Genomic DNA, 13452 nt, shown 5'->3' on the forward strand with positions numbered 1-13452 from the left:
AGGCATGGGACTTGATACTCCTTTGCACATATGTGAGACACACGAGTTTCTCGTATTTTCGTGTTTCGTCAATTTTTTTATTATATTTTTGTTAATAATATATAATTGATATGCAACACAAATGTACTTGGTAACAAAACATGCATTAGACGATTTTTTAAAAATACAAGTATATTTAAGTAACCAGTTCATTCAAAATTTTAAGATATAATAGGAAGACACAACTGAATCTTTAAAAAAGATTTTTAATATTATACTCACTCGAAATCCCATTTTTAAAATATTATGGGTGATACAAAGTCGAACTTGAGAATTTTCCTAATAAGATATATACAATGAACATCAATAATTGTATTAAGCATACAATAAACAACTTTCTAAGAATGCTGATATATTGTTTCTAGTTGAGGTTCAAGAATCGTTGCTTTGTAAAAGTAAGCTTTTAAGTAATATAATCGGCCTAACGGAAATTTAACCCGACTCGGGTTTAGATGGTTCAGTTTGATCGGCCCAATTAAGGGTCGGGTTGAGTTGATTGACGGGTTTGCTAACCCATGAGCAGCCCTAATGGAACCTATACACAATTGACACATGCACTTTGAGGTCTCTATAAATATGTTGGTCATTCTACAAACTTACAAACACTTTCCACAAACATGAGGATCTTCTCCTATTCTTTCCTATCCATTCTTATTATTCTTCATGTCATCTTACCTATATTGATCACTAACCGCCACGGATCCGTGGCAGCACGGCCACTCTCCACCGATTCACGATGGATCGTCGACGAGTCTGGACAACGAGTTAAGCTATCGTGCGTAAATTGGGTGACTCATTTGGAAACCATGCTAGCAGAAGGTCTCAGCAAGCAACCAGTAGATGTTATTTCAAAGCAAATATTAAGCATGGGATTTAACTGTGTCAGACTTACTTGGCCACTTTATTTGTTCACAAATGACACATTAGCGAATTTAACCGTTCGAAAATCATTTCAAAAACTCGGATTATTGGAATCTGTTGCTGGAATTCAAGCTAATAATCCGTCGATTATTGATCTTCCTCTGATCAATGCTTACCAGGTAAACAGTTTTTCTATATATTCACGATACAGTTTTAATTCTCGACATCCAGTAAAGGAACGTAAAGATATCGTTATATCAAGAGGTGTTGGGTGACTTGGGTCCGAGTAAACGCTTTCGTTTTCATCTACCTGAAATTGATAACGTACCATACTTGTATTAATAGAAAATGATGGGCAACATTGATTAGTAGATAGATACAAGTTGTAGTTGTTTACAGATGTTCAAAACAAGAACGTTATCTTAATATAAAGATGACATTTAATTGGTTATTGTTTACTAACTTGTCATACCTATCATCAACTAAACAATATGTTAAATTCATGGAGTAGTTAAGTGTGTTGATGATCAAATTTTATTAGATTAAATAACGGTACGATACGATGCTGCTTCTCTATTTTAGATGAACTGATTACTCGTATCGTATCATCAACACATCCGAATCCCGAACTCTAATTAATTTGAGGTTAACAAGATTAGAAACATGTTGTAACATGGTATTGATTACCTAGTTTACATCAACAAATAGTAACCAAAAAAATGATTAGGATTTGGTTATTGTATATTACAAGTATGTGTTGCTTTTAAATTACCTGATAATGACAATTAGAATAGTATAATGTTGTGGGATTATAGTAGTGATGATGACTATTATGCATGTTAAGTATTAAGATGGTACATGAAGATAATGACTTCTATACACTGGCAAACAACATTATTGACTATAGCACAAAAAAAATTTTAGGATACAATTATAAGATATCTAATCATATCATATTTATACGATTATCGACAAATTCGTGTTTATTACTGTAATTAACATGTTATTTAATAATGAGTTATTTACAGAATGCATCCCTGTGATTTGGCCCAAATGCGTTTTTTTGTCTATATTTTATATAACTGCACTTTGCATTTTCTTACTATTTTCGGCGCAACAAATTGCATCATTTTCGTTAATTTTGTTAAAATTTGCAGGGGTATTTTAGGAAATTAAAATATTAAACTTTTTTCATATCTTTATTTAAGTTTTTTGACCCTCTAAATGGTAATTTTCGAAAAAAATTAAAGTACAGGAGTTGTAGAGAACGAAAAAATCTTTTCAAAACAATAATATTTAAAATTATCAAAAATTTTACGAAGCCAAAATTATAAAAAGTCTGTATATAATGAATTTATTAAAAAAATATTTCAATTTTGAAGTTTTTTATTTCGAGAAGATCTTTTTATTATCTACAACTTTCGTTTTTTAAATATTTTCAAAATGTATCGTTTAGAGGGTTAAAAACATTAAATAAAGATCTGAAAATAATTTAATATTTTAATTTCCAAAAATACCCCTGATATTTTAACAAAATTAACGAAAATGGTGCAATTTGTTGCGCCAAAAATAGTTAGGGGATGCAAAATGCAGTTATAAAAAGTATAGGCAAAAAACGTATTTGGGTCAAATTACAGGTATGCATTTTGCAAATAACTCTTTAATAATTTGTCTGATATTATCGACATTTTTTGTTCCAGGCAGTGGTGTCTAATCTTGACAGTAACAATGTGATGATCATACTAGACAATCATATAAGCAAACCTGGATGGTGTTGCAGTGATTTCGACGGCAATGGCTTCTTCGGGGACGTCTACTTTAAACCTGAAATGTGGCTAAAAGGCTTAACTAAAGTTGCGACGATGTTTAATGAAACTAAGAATGTGGTTGGGATGAGCTTAAGGAATGAACTTCGAGGGCCTAAACAAAATTCAAATGATTGGTACAGGTACAAATCGAATAGTGCGTTTATACGCATATATTTTCGGGATAGTCTAGTGGTGAAGGTTTATCGCGGGTGTTGAAAATAATTTTTTTATATATTTGATTTGATCAGATACATGCAACAAGGAGCAGAGGCTGTGCACTCAGCAAACCCGAATCTTCTGGTGATTGTTTCTGGGTTAAGTTATGATCGCGATCTTTCTTTTCTTCTGAAACAACCATTGAAATTGACATTCACCGGAAAGCTGGTCTTTGAAGCGCATTGGTATGCCTTCTCAGACGGGTCAGCTTGGATCGATGGCAACCCGAACCAGGTGTGTGGAAGAGCTGTTGAATACATGATGAACAAAGCAGGAGGATTCTTGTTGGCTCAAGGATACCCTTTGTTTGTGAGTGAGTTTGGAATAGACCAGAGGGAAACAAATGATAATGACAATAGGTACTTTAACTGTTTCATGGGATGGGCAGCTGAGAATGACTTGGATTCTGCATTGTGGACACTTGTTGGGAGTTACTATTTAAGAGAAGGTGTTGTTGGATTAGAAGAGTTTTATGGATTGTATGACTGGAACTGGGGAAAAACTCGAAACCCTAGCTTTTTGCAGAAAATTGCTGCACTCCAGTCACCACTTCAAGGTATGAAGTGCACTTAAACACTAGTAGAATTGTAAAATAATTTGAAACCAATAGTGTTGAGATTTAGTTGCTTACATTTAACTGCTTGCAGGCCCTGGAGTATCAAACAATCGTCGTCCCCATAAAATAATTTACCATCCAGCATCAGGGCTTTGTGTTCTCCGTAAATCCCTATTTGAGCCATTGAAGCTAGGTCCATGTCCTATGTCTGAAGCATGGGAATACAGTGCTAGAAACGTATTGACGATAAAGGGAACTTACTTCTGTCTGCAAGCTGACAAGATGGGGAAGCCGGCAAAACTGAGTATACTATGTAGCGGAGACAACACAAAATGGGAAGCTATTTCAGACTCCAAGATGCACTTGGCTTCCAAGCTTGACAATGGCAGTGTCGTTTGCCTGGATGTGGACTCCGATAATACTGTAATCACAGACAAGTGCAGGTGTATGAACGGAGACAAGAAGTGTGATCCTGGGAAACAATGGTTCAAAATTGTTAACAGCACACATGATGCAAGAGCTACCAATAGTTTGCTTGCTATTAAAGATGCAACTGATTTGGTGCAAGAAGTTATGCTAACAAGTTTCTGATCACACGTATGGAACATTAACTTGACGAGAAACAAGTTACAGCAAAACTATAACGTGACAAGAAACAGGCAGGAACACATACAGACAATTTCTTGTTAGCACACCTCCAAATAGTGCTGTCAAAGTTGGAGATAGGTTGCCACTTGCCACTATCCTGTTTATGTTTGCTAGGCAAACTCACCATGAAACCTGACAAAGTTATACTTGTCCATGGCTAATTTTAATTATATGATTGTTTTAAGTAAATTATACAAGTAAAGACTCAGGCGTGAATAAGTAATACTGAATATCCAAGTACAAAAGTTAAAGATTACATCCAAATATATATTTCATACATTGCCAGCTGTCAACTGATAAAATCCAAGTGCAAAAACTAAGGATAACATCCAAATATATATTTCATACATGGCAAATAATAATTCCACTCACAACAGCCACGAGTAGGCTTGATTTAGAACTAAAACAAAACACCGTAGCAATTTACTCTTCCATTGCTTCCCCAGCTTCAACTACTTCAACCAACTCTCTCAATGGTGTAACCTTGGCAGTCAGAATCTCTGCAAGAAAGTTTTGGTAAGTATAACCAAAAAGAAAACAATGACGATAATTTTCGGTGGTTTTGTAGAGCAACAAAGTTATTAAAACTTATCATCAACATCTCAAACAGAATAATTCTTTAAATACATAAGAACGATTATGCAAACATTTAATAATCTCCCAGAATAGATCAATTAACATTAATGATCGTCACAAAACTTATACTAATGATTTCCTATATTTCTAAAATACATGCATCAATTAACAATTGACATGCTACCCTAGCCATAGGAGGATGTAGTAAAGGACCAGTGGGCCAATGGGATCTATAGCTCTTACAGGATTTTCAAAAAATGTTACTAAGAATAATATTTATTATTTCAATATTATATTTAACTTACATTATAAGAAGAAATTTATGCAGGCATTATCAAAGTTGAAATCCTTCCTGAAGTTATAGGTTTCTTTGTTACATCACATCTCATATGGTTTCTATTATTATTTAAATACTGGTAGCTTATTCATCCTGCATACTCTCGCGAATTTCAGATTGGAAATTTGAAACTCCCTATTAATTGCTACTTTTTGAGTGCAGATCTTGCGACTATTCCAGAAGCACAACTAAGCGCACAAGTGAGCGTGATTTTCTTAGAAATGAGAAAGAGACAAACGGACCCATCATGTTCGACAACATACTATGTTCTAGCAGACAATTTAATAACACGAGTACTAACCAGTCTTTTTGGAGAAAGAGTAGCCTTTTTCACTAGTAAAAGTACGAGGATTTGGCATCTCATAATTTCTCAAGTACTCCTTGTGCCCCTGTACAAGCAAAACATGTGATTAAGGAGGGTTAGTAAGGAGTAGATTGTAAATTATCATCTCAAGACAGATTATGGAGGAAGCTCAAGCGTACCTTAGTTATTACACATATATCAACATTGCTTCCACTTCCCAAGTCATTGAATATGCCTGACCGAATAGCATCACGTACCAAAGCAACTCCGTCATCCCTCTGAAAATATATATAAATAACTGACATAAGATGTAGATTCTGATCAATATGAAACAAGACTGCCTACCCTACACCCAACCTAACAAATTCTGAAAAGTATTGTCTTAACCTATAAACAGTAATTTCCCAGATAATTAATATATCTTAAATATATAAAACTAAATAAATAAAGTAATGTAGTACAAAAAGGAAGTAATTAACCTAGTACAAAATGAAAATGGAGCAGGCAACAAAACAAAATACCAGAGTCGGGAAAAAGTTTGAAGTGCATAACTTACATTCATCCCCTCCACATATCTTGATTCAAAGACAGCCATCGCAGCAAGTGAGCCAGATCCCATAGTAGCAAAAGGCAGGGTGTCAGTTGACCCATGGGGGTAGATCTGTTAAACAGTCACTAATTACAATAGTAACACGTCTTGACTGTAATACATCAATACATGCAACTTACTAAGAAAAATTTAACTCACTGTGTGCAAATGTGGACCAGTGACATCAACTCCTCCAAGCACCAAAGCAGCTGAAACATGACCTTGATAGCTAATTATGTTGAATGGTCAGGCCATTATCAATACAACTCCCTTACATATACCAAGGATAAGCATGACAAATTATACTTTTACCTAAAAAGATGAGATTTTAGAAGTGTCAGGGCCGTTACGACCCTTGATTCCCTGCCAGTGTGATAGCGGTGCAGCTTCAACTGAGAGCTAATATTATCTGCAAAGAATAATAGTTTACCTAGAACTGTTAGATTACTGTCAATTATTAAAGACAACATACAAAATTCATATAATTTAGGTAATTGAGTATGGCAGAGCAACAAGAGTTGAAAGTACCTGTCACGGCCTCTGTATCAGCAGCAGTCCCTGCTCCACAACAATAGATGTTTGGCGCCATGTAATGTATTTTCTCACAATTTTTGTCAGCGACGATGGGTCCTTCTGTAGCCCTAGTATCAGCTCCGAGAATAACACCATCCTGAATGTATATAGAGATTTATTACAGCATGTTCAGACAAAGACTACAGCAGAGGCATCGCAGCTAAACTAATTAAGATTCAATGGAGCAAGAGGAATGGCATAGATGTCCATCTTATATCTTTAATTGTTCCATTCGTTTGCACCTGTTATATGATGTAACAATAACTAAACTACTACAGGTTTACAGCTACAAATATCACTTTGTTTCTTATATTATGCCAAAAAAGTGTTTGAGGGTGAAAAAGCGCTTTCGCTTTGTGAACCCGAGTACCTTGAAGCTATGAGGCATTCAGTTTAAAAAACCACTTGTCTATATTTTCCCTATTCGCATTCAATTTTTTTTTATTACATACTGTTTACATGCTTGAGTATGTTTCTTTTATAACCAAAGTTTTATTTAATCTTAAGAAAAAAAATTATATAACAGGAAATAGGTAATCATGAATTAACTATTTTCTAATCAATTTTAATATACAGGAGTTAACAAAATCATATTTTATTCAATTTAAAAATTAGACCCTTCGTAATATATAAAAAATGACAATACAAGAAACACTATACAGTAACAGAACATATGACAAATTTGACAAGAATATGTTAAATAATAAAATTAAATAAAAAATAATAATGTATCATATTTTAAGACTAAAAACATACTAGATTAAATTCTAAGACCAAACCAATATGCTAACATCCCTGTGTTTGATTTCTTTTCATCTTTATCTTTGATTTGTAGTACAAGATTTTTAATTAATTGGGACATGTAATAGTATAATACAAATTATCTAAGAGTCTCTTCATGTGCTTGAAGCAATCGCTTTCGCTTCATTGCTTCATGCCTCGGCTTATCGAGAAATCATGGTATCAGACAGCCCCGTGCTTTTTTTACTAAGACCACACATCTTAAACAGAGAGCAATTTACACCACTCTTTACTGTGTGTTAGATAAACTATCAGCTCTAGACCTCTAGTTGATGTACATCCTGCAATTAGACTATATATGATGTTGCTTGGGTCATTTCTGGAGATGTGTCCTTTAAAACAAACTGTATTTGCTGTTGCTCCCTTTAAAATACATATAGGTTGTTATTAGTCAATAGACCAAGTACTAACAAGCAAAAAAATCCCTAACCTTTTATCTCTTTGATCATATACATCTTGTTACTTAAAACAAACTATATATTTATTATCCACCAATATAATCTGGCAAATGAAGCAAAATGAATCTAGCCCTTTTTTAACAACAAATTCACTGGTAAAACATATCTAATTTCAGATTACTATTGTGCAATAAGTGATTATTACCTGAAAAAATCCCATCCCTTAGCATACGGTTTTCTGTAACAATCACTATTATGTTGATCTTCCAATTTAAACTGAAGTTAGTTAATTAGTAATAAGTTCATTACAACAAGACAACATAAATAAACGAGCTTTTCCAGATTTCCTCAAGGCTGTCAGGCCAATCATTATATTCAGGGGTGAAGGAACTTATCAGCCTCATACCTACCCTACAATTTTTTCTCACACTTCTACTCTGTATTTTCTAATCAAAATATTGGCATAATTTGGTACATAATGTGTATTAGAATCATTGATGTGAAGACATAATATTTATCTGGCTTGTCTTTGAACTTCAACTGATGGATGAGAAGTAAACTTCTGTCTAATCTACCCTGAAAATTTAATAAAAATCCCCTAAGCACTATAACTTTAGGCAAAGCAAATGTTACCCTAGGTTCCTATTCAGATACCTATAATTTGGATCTTGATATGCACTAAAATCATTAACGTAAAAGATATATAATTTTTATTTAGCTTTTGCATTCTTAAATTCAACTAATTCATACATTTTAACTAATGCATCTTAGTTAGATCATGCTTCATAACAACCCCCTAAGAACTATAACTCCGAGCCAAGCAATTGTCACCTAATTTAATTTCTATACTTAATTTAAACCCCGTTAACAAAAAAATCCAGCTTCCCTACTGCCTACTTCCCCGCCCTAAACCAAATTCGAGCTCAACCACAGCCTTTACTAAATCATAAACACATATTCAAGTATCCACAATCACATTAACCCCCTACATAACAAAAAAAAAAATGCTACCAAAACAACATTTTATCTATCATCCCGAAACACATTGCATTTGAACCATATTCACTACAAACATAACTTCCAATGACTTATCACTATCCATACATCCAAAAAAAAGCGAAACATCTACAAAAAACATCGAAACATAAACAAAAAAAACATAAAAAAATATGATTACATTCTGAACTTTAACTGATCCATACATTTTAAGTAATTCATATTAGATCATGCTTCATAAAAGTCCTCATAAGAATTGTAACTCTAAGCCAAGCAATTGTCACCTAATTTAATTTCTATACTTAATTTAAACCCCGTTAACAAAAAAATCCAGCTTCCCTACTGCCTACTTCCCCGCCCTACACCTAATTCGAGCTCAACCACAGCCTATACTAAATCATAAACACATATTCAAGTGTCCACAATCACATTAACCCCCTACATAACAAAAAAAAATGCTACCAAAACAACATTTTATCTATCATCCCGAAACACATTGCATTTGAACCATATTCACTACAAACATAACTTCCAATGACTTGTCACTATCCATACATCCAAAAAAAAGCGAAACATCTACAAAAAACATCGAAACATATACAAAAAAACATAAAAAAATATGATTACATTCTGAACTTTAACTGATCCATACGTTTTAACTAATTCATATTAGATCATGCTTCATAAAAGTCCCCATAAGAATTGTAACTCTAAGCCCAGCAATTGTCACCTAATTTCATTTCTATACTAAATTCAAACCCCATAAACAAAAAATCTAGCTTCCCTACTGCCTACTCCCCCGCTCTAAATCAAATCCCAGCTCATCCACTGCCTATACAAAAACCACAAACACACATTCAAGTATCCGTAATCACATTAACCCCTTACATTACCAAAAAACTAAAAATGTCACCAAAACAACATCACATCAATCATCCCGAAACACATTTTATTCTAACCATGTTCACTACAAACATTATTTCCAATAACTTATCACTATCCATACATCCAAAAAAACGAAACATATACAAAAAACATCGAAAACCCGATAAAATCTAGCTTTCCCTACTGCAGATTTATTTCCCCACCCTAAACCAAATTCCAGCTCACCCGCCGCCTATACTAAAACCATAAACACACATTCAAGTAATATGCTAACACCTGTGTTTTGATCACTTTTCATGTTTATCTTTGATTTGAAGTACATCATTTTTAATTAATTGGGGCATGTAATAGTATAATACAAATTATATAAGAGTCTCTTCATGTGCTTGAGGCAGTCGCTTTCACTTCATCGCTTCATGCCTCGGCTTATCGAGAAATCATGCCAACAGACAGCCCCATGCTTTTTTTACCAAGACCGCACATCTTAAAAAAGAACAATTTACACCACCCTTTACTGTGTGTTGGAGAAACTATCAGCTCTAGTTGATGTACATCCTGCAATTAGACTACGCATGATGTTGCTTTGATCATTACTGGAGATGTGTCCTATAAAAACAAATTGTATTTGCTGTTGCTCCCTTTAAAATACTTGTAGGTTGGCATTTCTCAATAGACCAAATACTAACAAGTAAAACAATCCCTAACCCTTATATCTCTTTGATCAATACATCTTGGTACTTACGATAAATTATAAACTTATTATCCACCACTAAAAATCTGACAAATGAAGCAAAATGAATCTAGCCTTTTTTTAAACAACAAATTCACTGGTATAACAAATCTAATTTCAGATTACTATTGTGCATTAAGTGATTATTACCTGACAACAAGTTGCGAAACAACCACTTAAAAATCCCATTCCTTAGCATACGGTTTTCTGTAACAATTACTATTATTTTGATCTTCCCATTTATATTGAAGTTACTTAATTAGTAATAAGTTCATTACAACAAGACATCATAAATGACAGAGCTTTTCTAGATTTCCTCGAGGTTGTCAGGCCAATCCTTATATTTAAGGGTGAAGGGACTAATCAGCCTCATACCTACCCTGGAATTTTTTCTCTCACCTCTACTCTGTATTTTCTAAACAAAATATAGGTATAATTTGGTTCATAATGTGTATTCAAATCATTGATGTTAAGATATATTGATCTGGCTTGTCTTTGAACTGCAACAGATAGATAAGAAGTAAATTTCTTACTAGTCTATCCTCAAAAATTGATAAAATCCCCTAAGCAATATAACTTTAGGATAAGCATGTGTAACCTGAGTTTCATATTCAAATACTGAAACTTTGGGTATAATTTTATTTAGGTTTTGGATTCGGGATTCGGAACTTCAACTGATTTATACATTTTAACTAATGCATCTCAGATCATGCTTCATAAAAGTCCCCATAAGAATTGTAACTCTACGCCAAGCAATTGTCACCTAATTTCATTTCTATACTAAATTCAAACCGCATAAACAAAAAATCTAGCTTCCCTACTGCCTACTCCCCAGCTCTAAATCAAATCCCAGCTCATCCACTGCCTATACTAAAACCACAAACACACATTCAAGTATCCGTAATCACATTAACCCCCTATATTACAAAAAACTAAAAATGTCACTGAAACAACATAACATCGATCATCCCGAAACACATTTTATTCTAACCATATTCACTACAAACATTATTTCCAATAACTTATCACTATCCATACATCCAAAAAAACGAAACATACACAAAAAACATCGAAAACCCGATAAAATCTAGCTTCCCTACTGCAGATTAATTTCCTCACCCTAAACCAAATCTCAGCTCACCCGTCGCCTATACTAAAACCATAAACACACATTCAAGTATCCGTGATCACATTAACCCCCTACATTACAAAAAACTAAAAATGTCACCAAAACAACATCACATCAATCATCCCGAAACACATTTTATTCTAAACATATTCACTACAAACATTATTTCCAATAACTAATCACCATCCCTACATCCAAAAAAACGAAACACATACAAAAAACATCGAAAACTCGATAAAATCTAGCTTCCCTACTGCAGATTAAATTCCCCGCCCTAAACCAAATTCCAGCTCACCCGCGGCCTATACTAAAACCATAAACACGCATCAAGTATCCCTAATCGCTTAAAAACAAAAACATAAAAATGTCACCGAGACAACATTAGATTATCATACCTAAACACATTTCATCACATTATTTACTTATTTCCAATGACATTCCTATCCATACATCCCAAAAAAATACGAAACACGAAAAAACACGAAACCCCAATAAAATCACACAATCAATAAACCTAAAGATGACATACCTTAAAGACTAAACCAACAATAGTAGTTCCAGTTTTGAGAAACGAAGAGGGCTTAAGGCCTTTCTTCATCAACATCTCATTTCTCCGACACAAGTCGAAACTAAACCCCCCTTTTGTCGGAACATCAACATCAACCTTAGCCATTTTCACAACTCAAATCTGTTATTACAAGAAAAAACAAGTGTTAGATAAAATTAAAAGCTCAATTAAGTTAAATTAGGGTTTGTATAATTATAAATATAGATTAAGAGGGTTTGAATTACATTATTAAAAAAAAAAAGCCCTAATTTGTTAGAGGTGCGATTGGGAGATTTCAATTGTAGTTGTAGTGTTGAGGCTTGGAGCATAAGAAAGGTTATTACGGGTCGGGTTGTTTTTCTCGGGTTGACCCGTGATGTTTTGAGCTTAATTCATTAATTTCATAATTTCACATAATATTATGTCAATTTCTAATATAAAGTATTGGTAAAAAATAACAAATAATCTAATATATTTATTTTGTCACTTAAAATATAAAAAAACATATTATAATTAATTTGAAAATGTGAATTAAAATATAGTTAATATTGTAAACTCAATAATTAGTACAGAACGCATGTCAAATGTGTAGATATTATTTAATACAATTCTAATTTCTTTTTTCAAACAAATATTTGACATATTGATCATTATATAATTAAAAAAATTAAAAATAATATTAATATTCTTCCGATTAATCGGTCGGAATAATCTCCGACTTGCCGATTAATCTCTCGAAAATACCTTCACCGCTCTGGCACGCCTATTTCTGGAACACTGCTTAAGATTGATAAAAAAGTTATCAGCTATTTTAAAACAAAGTAATAATAGAGTAATGCGGCATGAGAGGGAATAAAAATAATCCTAATTGTGGAATTAATTAGACCTTATTTGTTTTAAGGGAATGATCACTCGATAAGACCCAAAATCCTATTTATTTATTAATTTCGTAATTAATAAATGAGTTAATTAAGCAGTCCAATAAATGTGTTCAAATAAGTAACTACTTTTACGAAGAATAGCCTCCAAACAATCTAAATTCAGAAGAAAAGTACTTCCTGCTTTCTAGGACACCAAAATTCACTCAGAAATAGAGACTTGCCCACCAAGTCACTCAATTCTACCCTGATTCCTAGACTTTCAACGCCTATATAATGGATCTTACCCCCTCAAATTCAAGGAGAAGGTTTCGGACAAGAGCTTCATGCATCACCAACATAAAATCACGTTTTAGAGCACATCTCTAAGCGTCACAAAGCCCGAGAAGTACAAGCCACGAGGTTATTACCTAAAGCGACGTTTTAGACTTAATTCTCAAAGAAGGACGAATAAGTCACTACGTCCTTGGTGAGCTCTTGTCGCTATAACTCCGAGGGCATCACCAAGATCTACATTTTGGCTTGATATTTGGCAAACACCAAGGTATGTAGTCATCTTGTGTGTGCAGATTCAAGTCACG

The 13452-nt window shown here is 33.5% G+C and overlaps 2 protein-coding genes across 2 annotated transcripts; one reads left to right on the top strand and one right to left on the bottom strand.

Moving 5' to 3' along the window:
* Positions 1 to 580: 580 nt before the first annotated feature.
* On the top strand, positions 581 to 4330 carry LOC141677320 (glycosyl hydrolase 5 family protein-like). Its single transcript, XM_074483196.1, has 4 exons — positions 581 to 1079; positions 2601 to 2848; positions 2957 to 3480; positions 3572 to 4330. Exons 1-4 carry the CDS (start codon positions 657 to 659, stop codon positions 4069 to 4071), a joined length of 1695 nt encoding a protein of 564 aa, XP_074339297.1. The 5' UTR covers positions 581 to 656; the 3' UTR covers positions 4072 to 4330.
* Positions 4331 to 4340: 10 nt separating this feature from the next.
* LOC141677321 (proteasome subunit beta type-7-B-like) lies at positions 4341 to 12364 on the bottom strand. The gene is made up of 9 exons (XM_074483198.1): positions 12239 to 12364; positions 11976 to 12134; positions 6463 to 6604; positions 6247 to 6343; positions 6094 to 6163; positions 5902 to 6006; positions 5525 to 5623; positions 5343 to 5430; positions 4341 to 4628 (listed from the first exon to the last, which is right to left on the bottom strand). Exons 2-9 carry the CDS (start codon positions 12117 to 12119, stop codon positions 4552 to 4554), a joined length of 822 nt encoding a protein of 273 aa, XP_074339299.1. The 5' UTR covers positions 12120 to 12134; positions 12239 to 12364; the 3' UTR covers positions 4341 to 4551.
* Positions 12365 to 13452: the final 1088 nt, after the last annotated feature.

The sequence above is a fragment of the Apium graveolens genome, chromosome 8 (genome assembly GCF_009905375.1).
Source record: "Apium graveolens cultivar Ventura chromosome 8, ASM990537v1, whole genome shotgun sequence".
Taxonomy (NCBI): Eukaryota; Viridiplantae; Streptophyta; class Magnoliopsida; order Apiales; family Apiaceae; genus Apium; species Apium graveolens.

What these genes read in the sequence shown, in the direction of transcription:
- LOC141677320 (XM_074483196.1), top strand. Translation starts at nt 657, where the DNA reads ATGAGGATCTTCTCCTATTCTTTCCTATCCATTCTTATTATTCTTCAT. An exon ending in AATTCAAATGATTGGTACAG is followed by an intron (nt 2,849 to 2,956) that starts GTACAAATCGAA and finishes TGATTTGATCAG; the next exon opens with ATACATGCAACAAGGAGCAG. An exon ending in ACTCCAGTCACCACTTCAAG is followed by an intron (nt 3,481 to 3,571) that starts GTATGAAGTGCA and finishes AACTGCTTGCAG; the next exon opens with GCCCTGGAGTATCAAACAAT.
- LOC141677321 (XM_074483198.1), bottom strand. Translation starts at nt 12,119, where the DNA reads ATGGCTAAGGTTGATGTTGATGTTCCGACAAAAGGGGGGTTTAGTTTC. An exon ending in TTGTTGGTTTAGTCTTTAAG is followed by an intron (nt 6,605 to 11,975) that starts GTATGTCATCTT and finishes ATATACATTCAG; the next exon opens with GATGGTGTTATTCTCGGAGC. An exon ending in TGATACAGAGGCCGTGACAG is followed by an intron (nt 6,344 to 6,462) that starts GTACTTTCAACT and finishes TATTCTTTGCAG; the next exon opens with ATAATATTAGCTCTCAGTTG.